The sequence below is a fragment of the Lampetra fluviatilis genome, chromosome 27 (assembly GCF_964198595.1).
Source record: "Lampetra fluviatilis chromosome 27, kcLamFluv1.1, whole genome shotgun sequence".
NCBI lineage: Eukaryota > Metazoa > Chordata > Hyperoartia > Petromyzontiformes > Petromyzontidae > Lampetra > Lampetra fluviatilis.
Window position 1 is genome coordinate 11,790,749 of NC_136301.1, and position 9,854 is coordinate 11,800,602.

At 50.4% G+C, this 9,854-nt stretch overlaps 1 protein-coding gene across 1 annotated transcript in view; it reads left to right on the forward strand.

Moving 5' to 3' along the window:
• Positions 1–9,844, forward strand: part of KDM3A (lysine demethylase 3A) — a 59,971-nt gene extending 50,127 nt beyond the window's left edge. Inside the window, exons 11-21 of the mRNA XM_078869241.1 lie at positions 123–379; positions 712–827; positions 1,160–1,298; positions 1,749–1,920; positions 2,218–2,308; positions 4,320–4,450; positions 4,978–5,100; positions 6,422–6,561; positions 6,941–7,117; positions 7,427–7,561; positions 8,557–9,844. Coding sequence (XP_078725367.1) covers positions 123–379; positions 712–827; positions 1,160–1,298; positions 1,749–1,920; positions 2,218–2,308; positions 4,320–4,450; positions 4,978–5,100; positions 6,422–6,561; positions 6,941–7,117; positions 7,427–7,561; positions 8,557–8,634 — 1,559 coding nt within the window. The 3' untranslated portion in view covers positions 8,635–9,844. The remainder of the gene's footprint in view (positions 1–122; positions 380–711; positions 828–1,159; positions 1,299–1,748; positions 1,921–2,217; positions 2,309–4,319; positions 4,451–4,977; positions 5,101–6,421; positions 6,562–6,940; positions 7,118–7,426; positions 7,562–8,556) is intronic.
• Positions 9,845–9,854: the final 10 nt, after the last annotated feature.

Genomic DNA, 9,854 nt, shown 5'->3' on the forward strand with positions numbered 1-9,854 from the left:
CAGTGGGTTATTTTTATAGTTACATTTGCATACGCTCATGTCGGGCGCTCCGATTGTGTTTCCATGATGCTGTGCACCCTCAATCAATACCTACACTCTCACCTCTGCCGTATCAACCACAGAGCCGAACGTGAGCACCACGGCCAATCTTGCAAAACCCGCGGTGGCAACGGCGCCAGCGGCATCGGTGGCAGTGACATCAGTGGGGCTGACGCCGTTTGCTGGCGCGGTGGGGAGCCCTCGTGGTGGTGGGGGGCCCAGTGGCTCCGCGGGCGTGAGGCTCCGAGATTTGCTCAGCTGCACGGCCGGGAAGCTCAAACTACAGCCTGGGGAGGCCATGCTGCCCTTCGCTCCCATCATGGCTGCCCAGCCATCCCCCGTGAGTGTTTGTGAGTGTGTGACCGAGTGTGTGTGCGTGTGTGTGCACTTTGTGTTATGGGGAGCGGTGACGCAGTGGTCATAGCACTGCGCAACGAACCCGGCGCCACTCGGGTGACAAAGGGCGTGGTGCTGGCCACCCACCCCTTTGTGTGCCATGCCAGTCTTCATAGGTGCCCGCTAACAGCACTTGCCCCAACAGTCTAATCAGGCTATATGGGGGATCTATGTCTTTGTCGTGTGTGTGTCATAGGTGCTCGCTAACAGCACTTGCACCAACTGTCTGTTAAGGCGATATGGGGGATCTTTGTCTGTGTGTGTGGGTGTACATAGGGAGCCAAGGGGTCTCGCAGCATGCCCAGTCTACTCGACGACATCATCGCCTCAGTTGTCGAAAACAAATTCTCCACTCAGAAGCTAATGAAACCCTCCGAGCAGCCAGCCAAGAGGTGATTTCAGCCCTCCACCCACTCAAGAGCTGACATACTCTAGAGCTGCACTGCTTACAGCAAACTGTGTGTGTGAAGTCTGTGTGTGATGCCTGCATGTCTGTATGTGTGCTGGTGTGGAACAATACGCGTGTGATTGTGTGCACGTCTGCGTGTTACTGTGTGCATGAATGTGCGAGACACTGCATGTGTGCGTGCGTGCGCATGTGCGTCTGTGTGCGAGACCTATGTGTTGGTGACTGTGATTGTGACGCTGTGTAATAGTGCGCATGTATGTGACTGCATGGCTGTGCGTGTGACTTGACTCCCATGACTTGACTGTGTGTGTGCAGTGTGGCGCGAAGGCCGTTGGAGAGTGGTATTGCCGACAGCCCACACTCGTGGCTGTGCGATGGGCGGCTCCTGAGAATCCACGATCCCCAGCACCCACACAACTGGAAGCTCTTCCGAGAGTGTTGGAAGCAGGGACAGGTGTGTGTGCAGTGTGTGAAGGGGGGGTGTACGTGGGTACAGGAGGATGTAAAGCTAATTTAACCTGCAGTTGACATGTACCAACGGTGTCAAGATAGGCATCTGTGGAGGGGGCTCGTGAAGGATGCCATTGAGCAATTTTATGCAGTTGCCCTCCAGCAACAATGGAGGAGGGGCTAACACACAGCAAGTTGGCACAGTTGGGAGCACAGGTAGTCTGCTAGTCATCTCATTTAGTCAACCCGTAACACCAGGGTCTGTGCCCATGACCTGCCCGTGAGCCTTCCTCACTTAATGCGATAGCCTCAAAGTGCCTCTAAGCCTGGCACAAGTGCTGTGGTGATGTCATCGCCAGTTGGTGGAAAATGGCGGCTGTTATTGTGTGTGATCGTGGTGTGCTCTGTGCGCGTATGTGTGTTAATGTGTCGTGCGGTGCTCTACCCTACACAGCCCGTGCTGGTGTCGGGCGTCCATGCCAATCTCGATCCCGAGCTGTGGCGTCCCGAGGGCTTCAGCCGGGAGTTTGGCACGCAGGAAGCCGACCTGGTGAATTGCCGCAGCTGCACAATCATCTCCGGCATGAAGATCCGAGACTTCTGGGATGGATTCGAGGACCTCAACAGTGAGTGGTCCGACAGAACCTTGATTCCTGATGGTGATTCCATGCGTGGTGGTATCATCGTGTGTGCTGGTTATTCCACGTGAGGTCGCGCTGTTCGCTTGCTGGAAAAAGTTGATTAATGTTAAGGACAGTTTTCTGGGTGCCCGGCCACAGGATGAATGAAGTTCATATTTGACACAGTGTCCGCATGACCACCTATGGAAACAGGGTTTAACATAAATAACTAAAGCCCTGTGTTTTGTCTTATTTGTAAGAGTCTTAAGACACCGTCAGTCGAAGTTGTTGTGGTTGTTGCAGAGCGGCTGGTGTCTCGAGACAAGGAACCCATGGTGCTGAAGCTCAAGGATTGGCCGCCTGGGGAGGACTTCAGGGACATGATGCCCAGCAGGTTTGTACCTCGGAGGCGTGTGCTCAGTCTTAGCAGCGTCTTGCAGAACCTCTCTTAATATTCCTGAATGCGCACCCCCAATCTCTTCGGCTCTTGGGAGCGAAGCAACATTTTCAGCCTGCTTCGTGAATGGACAGGGGAAGCAGGCGCAAAAAGCAGTGGTACATTTTTTATTACAAATATGAATAAATGTGAATGTACAGCCCTTTGTTCAATCGACTACTGAATGGAGGGCCCTCCCCATCACTGTGGGTCGCAGTCATTATTCCATCATACTTAACTATGCTGGTCAGGGAAGGGTTTTGTGAAGGTGGCGAGCAGAGAAATACAGATACATAATGGAGACTGTGGAACTACCCTCTGCTGCCTACAACAATAGCCTAATAACACATCTGAAACTCTTGCCAAATTATCACCAGTTGTGTAGGGCACCACGGTGGAAAGATGTTAACTCCCTCGCCCGGTATACAGGATGTCATGGGTTCAATCTCGTCCCTGACGCCTGCTGTATATTTGGAGTTTGCATGTTCTCCCTGTGGTCGCGTGGCTTTTTCTCCGGGTCCTCCAGTTTTTCCCTCTATATTTAGAAACAACGGGCATTTAGAGTATTTGGCTGCTGTAAATTTCCACGGGATAAGCCACTTCGTTGCGCTCTCATTTATGGCCAGGTCGTTTCTGAAACAGTGCTAAAAAGCTCTTTGGGGCCTTACCAGGTAAAATAAATGGTTTTTATACTTTTTGGTTCTTTCGGTAAAGTCACGTATGTATAAAAAATTTTATCGCGACATTTCGGGTGCAACACAAGCGTCCGTCATCAGGTGGGACAACCACAGCAAGAAACAATTGCTGAAGTAGGAAAAAGGGCCGCTGTAACAAGAGGCTATATAGGTAAGAGAGGGGGGAGGAGCCAGGGAGGAGCCAGGGAGGAGAGATAGAGGGGGGTGTGGGGTAGGGAGATTAGGAAAAGGTCGAGCACGGCAAAACGGAGGGGGGGAAGTGAGCGGGGCTGGGAGTGGGAGGCTGAAGAAGCTGGAGATGCGGATATGAAGGCAACACCATGAAGCAGTTAAGGTTTTACCTGGTTAATAGCATCCTTCTAATGATTGCTCAATTTGTATCCATCTTCTCGGTTGAAGTTATGTCTGTTTATATATCTGGATGGCTTCATGAACAAACTATTGATAGTAGCCTGAAGGTTTGCAGAGTACCTTGGTCTCGGAAAAAACAATATCATGAGAGCCCACAGCATTATAGCAATGGTCAGCCACGGCGGAGGTATTAGTTCTGCCGTGTTTCAGATCTGACTTGTGCTCGCGAACACGGTCCGAGATATGTCGTTTAGTTTCCCCAATGTAACACCCACCACAGGTGCAACTTAGTTTGTAGACTCCAGGATATTGCATGTCAGGAATGACATCCTTCACAGATGGGATTAGATCACGGATTTTGTGTACTGTACTGCATCGGACCTGGATCTTGTGTTTGTTTAAGATTTATGGTAACGCCTGCTATGTATGGTAACGTGATGGTTTTGATCGGCGTCTCAGGGGGTTGTTTCTCCATAGTTGGAGAAACAGCTTTGTGAATAATGCGGTCTGAGTACCCATTCATCTTGAGGGCCTGGTGTATGTGTTCCAGTTCACTTATGTTGGTCAGAAATGCAGTGGGCCCTATGGTGTAGTGTTTTGATGAGGGAATTCTACTGTGCCGGATGGTGGTGGGAATCAGGTTTCAGATAGGAAAATCTGTGCGAGTGGCTTTCCTGTAGACAATGTCCCAACGAGCCATCAGGTCTCTTCTCAAACAAAACACCTGATGACGGATGCTTGTGTTGCACCCGATACGTCGTAACTTAATTTTATTTTATACCTACGTGACTTTACCGAAAGAACCAAAGAGTATGGATCCCTGCAGTCATGAAAACTTCAAATCTAAATAGTTTTTAGTTAAGTACTTTGTCGGTGCTGCCGTGACTGCGATGTGACCGTGTGCCACCGCTGCTGCCCTGCAGGTTTGAGGACCTCATGGACAATCTGCCACTCCCCGAGTACACAAAGCGGGACGGCCGTCTCAACCTGGCCACCCGACTGCCCGATTACTTCGTGAGACCCGACCTGGGTCCCAAGATGTACAACGCCTACGGTAACGTCAGCGCGCGTGCAATAACTACCCCACACACCCCCCTCCCCTTGAGAGCCCAGACATCCCAGTGTGAAGCCCAGATACTCTCTGAAATAGTGCAATGGGGAATAATGTATGTTGAACTTCTTTTACACCGTATGTAGCCAACCATGCTAATCGGAGGTACGGGGAAGGACAACAAACTAAAGGCAAAGCAGTTATTTTTGTGGTGTATGTTGAACGTCTTTCACACTACGTAGCCAACCGTGTGAATCGGAGGTGTGGGGAGGGACAACAAACTAAAGCCAAAAAGCAGTTTTAAAGAAATAAGTTTTCAATCTAAATTATTTAGAAGTGCATAGCTCCAGTGGCTTCCTGACTATTCCAGATGACCACAGAAGCGCATCCGAAAGCGTGCGATGCGGTGACCGTCTTTGTTCACACCGTACGTAGCCAACCGTGCTAATCGGAGGTGTTGTGGAAATGTGTGTGCCGTAGCAGTGTGTTTATCATGCTGGCAATGTTGTGGTGTGTGCCGCGGTGTTTAGGTCTGGCCTTGGAGGGCGACCGCAAGGTGGGCACAACCAACCTCCACCTGGACGTGTCGGACGCGGTGAACGTGATGGTCTACGTGGGCATCCCCGAGACGCAGAATATCGACTTCCACCAGGGTGCGTACACCACATGGCCCGCGTGGGACGGAGTGTGTGGTGTATGCGGTTTGTCATATTTGGTGTATTGTATGGCGAATGGTATTATGTGTGTAGTGGTTAGCGCGTTGCGCTCCAAACCCAGTGACCCGAGTTCGATTCCCACTCGTGGCTAACACCAGTGATGGTTATCTGAACCGGTTCTGGGTCTCCCCTAGGTCCTGGTGCACTGTGTAAAAACATTGCCACTGTACCATGCCGACCTTCATAGGTGCTCGGTCACAGCACTTGGCCCAACAGTCTGTGAAGGCTATATGGGGAATCTTTGTGTAGAATGTGTGGTATATTGCTGTTTGTGTAAATTGTGGTATTTGGGGTGTATAGCATGTGTGTGGTATACAATATATATATCTTATAACACTCTTTGTCCTGGTGGAAAATTCCTGCACGGATCAGCCCATATTTGGAAGTATGCGTGGTGTTGCTTGTTAGGGGTGTATCTTTGCTCGTATACGGTCTTGTGGAACCTGAATCGATGTCTTTTGTATCGATTCCGCTCATAGTCGATCTGACATTAGAGTATCGATGAATCGAGGGTTAATCACTGCGTCGATTCAGTGGCGATTCATGGATTGACTACTTCCATTTAGTACTGTATAGCTTCCCACAGAATGTGTTTGCGGCAGATGGTGTTTAATGTTACGCAAGCTCCGACCGAATGCGCTGCTGAGTACATGACACGTATTTTTTATGTCATTATTTATAAGAGTAATTTTTATTTATAAAATGCTTGAATACTTGTCTCATGTGTACAGTATCATTATTAAGGTTATTACCGATACACCAATGAAGCCCTCGTATATCGCTCATTGGTAAAAGAAAAAATTGCAATCGGGAACGCATCTCCATTGGAACCATGTTATAATGACCTCCTATAGCGCTGTTTCGTACCGCGCTCCGTTTACCAATAACCCATCCCGAGTGCTATAGGAGGTATGCCTGTATATATGTTGTGTGGTAATTTGTCGGTGCATGTCGGCAAGGTATGTTGGTATTGAGCGAGGTACGTTGGTGTTGAGTGGTATGTTGGTGTGACTGGTATGTTGCCGAGCAGTCTTGTGTGCTGTTGGTGTGGCGTGCACATGCCCGTGCGTTGTGGCCTGCCCTGCCCTGCAGAGGCTCTGCGAGAAATGGACGAGGCTAAGCGGCAGCGGCGGTGTGCATGTTGTGTGGTGCTGCATTGCGGTATTTGTACTGCGTGGTGGGTATGCCGGTACGGTGTGTGATGTATGAAGATGCGTTGTGCTCACACCCTTTGTGTGTCTTGGCCTGGCCCTCGTAGAGGCCCTGCGCGCGATGGATGACGGCGACGTGGACGAGGCGACGCGACGGCGCGTGGTGGAGGGCCAGGAAAAGCCCGGAGCGCTCTGGCACATTTACGCGGCACGCGATGCCGACAAGATCCGAGCGCTTCTACGCAAGGTGCGCCGCGTGCATATTGAGTCGTGTGCGCATCTGGTTATGTCATGCATTGCGTGTGTGTACATGCTGCGTGATGTTTTGTGTACTTGTGTATACGCATGTAAACCAGATTTTAGTATTTCCGTTAAGTCCCCACTCCATGTCGGCCTTCATCGGAGTTTGATAACCACACGTTACTCAACAGCCTCTTAAAGGCTATGGTGGCATCTTCGTCAGTGCGTAACCTTGTGTGCGCACGTGTTTGCATGCATGCATATGCATTGTCACTGGGGAAACAAAGGCGGTCGTGTGTGGTATTGGCCACCCACCCCCTCGTGTGCTGTGCCGGCCTTCATAGGTGCTCACTAACAGCACTTGCATGTTCCCGTGTGTGCTACAGGTGGGCGAGGAGGAGGGCCAGGAGAACCCCCCCGACCACGACCCCATCCACGACCAGAGCTGGTACCTGGACCGCACACTCAGGCAGCGGCTGATGGAGGAGCACGGAGTGCAGGGCTGGGCCATCACGCAGTGCCTGGGCGACGCCGTCTTCATTCCTGCCGGCGCCCCGCACCAGGTACCCACGACCATAAACTAAACTATAAGAAATGTTTTACATTACCAAGTAAGGCCCACTGAGCTGCTATATAGCTCGTTTTCAGAAGCTGCACGGATCAGTGAGAATTATTTTATTTTATTATGTTTTATTTTTATTATTTTATTACTTCCCTTCTACGTGACTTTACCGAAAAAACCAAGAAGAAGTACGGTCATTTAACATAGATGACCCACAGATGTGCGGAAGGCCCCCTCGTCCAGCAGTGGGCTGACCAAAGGGCTGTACGTGTGCGTTCACGTGTGTACCCTTCCCCACCCATGTACCCAGGTTCACAACCTGCACAGCTGCATCAAGGTGGCGGAGGACTTTGTGTCACCGGAACACGTGCATCACTGCTTCCGGCTCACACAGGAGTTCCGGCGGCTGTCTACCACGCACTCCAACCACGAGGACAAGCTGCAGGTCGGTGGAGAATCGACAATCGACGCAGTAGCAGCAGTCGCTGCCATTCGCCACTAAATGGCGGTGATGTCATGTAGGCCAGGTGCACTTTTGATGCTAACACGGTTACTTCAAAGATTGTCACCGCATCGCGTGCTTTTAGATGCACTTCTGCGGCCGTCTGGAACTCTTGCTTCCGATATTAGGAAGCCACTGGAGACATGCACTTTGAAATCATCTTTATTAAAAACTAATTTCTTTAGAACTGCGTTTTGTGTTAAGTTTGTTGTCCCTCCCCGCACCTCTGATTCGCGCGGTTGGCTACATACGGTGCGAAAGAAGTTCTACATACATACAGCACATGCAGTGTGGAGGGCTTGCTGGCAGGTCACTGGCCAGCATCCAGGTGTTATGGGTTGACTAAGATGTAACCACAAAGACAAAACATCCCCCTCGTAGCCTTAACAAGTGCTGTTAGTGAGCCACGCACCCATTTGCACCCACATACACATGCAGCCTCATACACCCATGCAACTTTACACCTGCACACAGCTGTATACAATTTGGACGCCTTCCAACATCAACATGGCTACAAGTACTCGCACACCCATGCACCTGGAATCTGTCCAGAGCCACACAGCCTCACCTTGTCTCACACCACAGCAGCAGCTGAGGTACGGTATTCCCTTGTAATTCACGAACGTCCTATGCACGATTTTGCCTATCCGCGAATCGCATCTGGAACTGTACACGACTGCATCGAGAGAGAAAGTGATGCGATAAAGTGATGAGAGATGGTGTTGATGCCACGCATCATAATTTCAGGTTAGTTCATTCATAAACTATTTATGATAGCTTATTTATATATTTTGTAGGACCAATATAATTATCCATGAAATTTTCTATTCACGAGCATATCCAGAACATATCCCTTGCGAATAAAGAGGGAACGCTGTACAGCTCATGGCACGGATCCTCACTTCCCCTCTCCCCCCCCCCCCACCTTCTCGCCTCAGGTAAAGAACATCATCTACCACGCCGTGAAGGATGCCATTGCCACACTGCAGTCCCACGACACCAAGAGTGAGAACTGAAAATGAAAAACCACCACAAGTGTGGCTTGCAGCAGGGGCGAGTGCAGTGGGGGAGCCGCGTGGTGGGGGGGGGGGTCTTCTCCCCACGCTCGGACTCATTCGGCTAGACTCCCTCTCCCCTGCCACTAGGGCGGGAGAGGGAGGTGTGACCTCGTTAGCGAGTGTTGCTGATGAGGTGCTGATGAAAGGGACTCGGGAGTGAGCACACATGAGGGAACACCCCTCATGCACGCTATTGGCTATTGCTACACATCGTGCCCCCCATTGCACCCGTCACATTTACCACATACGCATGTACCACAAGCACCGATCAACACAGTGTACTGCACGTTGTAACCGGCAAAGCCTACCACACAAACACACTGCACCTCACAGAACATTAAATCCACAAAGTTATCCCACACACATAGAACTCCATGATTAAAACGCCGTCCTACCTCCACACCCAGTGCAACACGTTGAATCCCCTCCCCCACACAGACATGATAAACGTGGAGATCACGCCCCTTTTGATGCCACCGTTCCTCACACCTGCTGGTTGCCTTGCCGCAGAGCCAGGTGGCATTGCCCACTGCTCGGGACGTGTATTTTATATCGCGAATCCAACATTAAGTGATTTGAAGCCAAGTGAGGAGGAGTGTGATCATTGTACCTAGTCGAGATGTGAAGCTGTGTAGGCTGTGTATCCAGACGCACACACCAAGCAAGATGCACGTGTATGTGTGTAGTCTGACAACCGAATTCACAGCTGCTGACATTGCCAGGTGCCACGGTGAGAAAGGCCCAGCCTTTGCCAATTGATCAGGTGTCGTGAAAAAACGCAACCCAAAATAAAACTGTGGCTTACAGCTGTGTTTTAAGAGTCATTCCGCATTGTCCAAGGTTTCTGTAGAAATGCCCAGCGTGTGGACGACATCGTACTCCAACACAAGTTGAAAGAGGCTAGAGGAGCAGTTTGGTTTTTGCTTATTATTGCATCTTGCTGTGAATCAGGAATTGGGATGTGGGCCCCATGCCACTGACCCTAAATCAACCACCCAGGTGAAGAATAATGCATCTCCCATGAAGCTGGGGTGGGTTGGAGCCAGGGTTAGGGGAAGGATGAGTTCTGGTAGGGTATGGGATGTACACAGTAGACGTTTTGGGAGTTTTTTTTTAATTATATATAAAGTGTACATGTCAAAGATTAATAAAATGTCAAGTAAAATCACAGGTTGCCA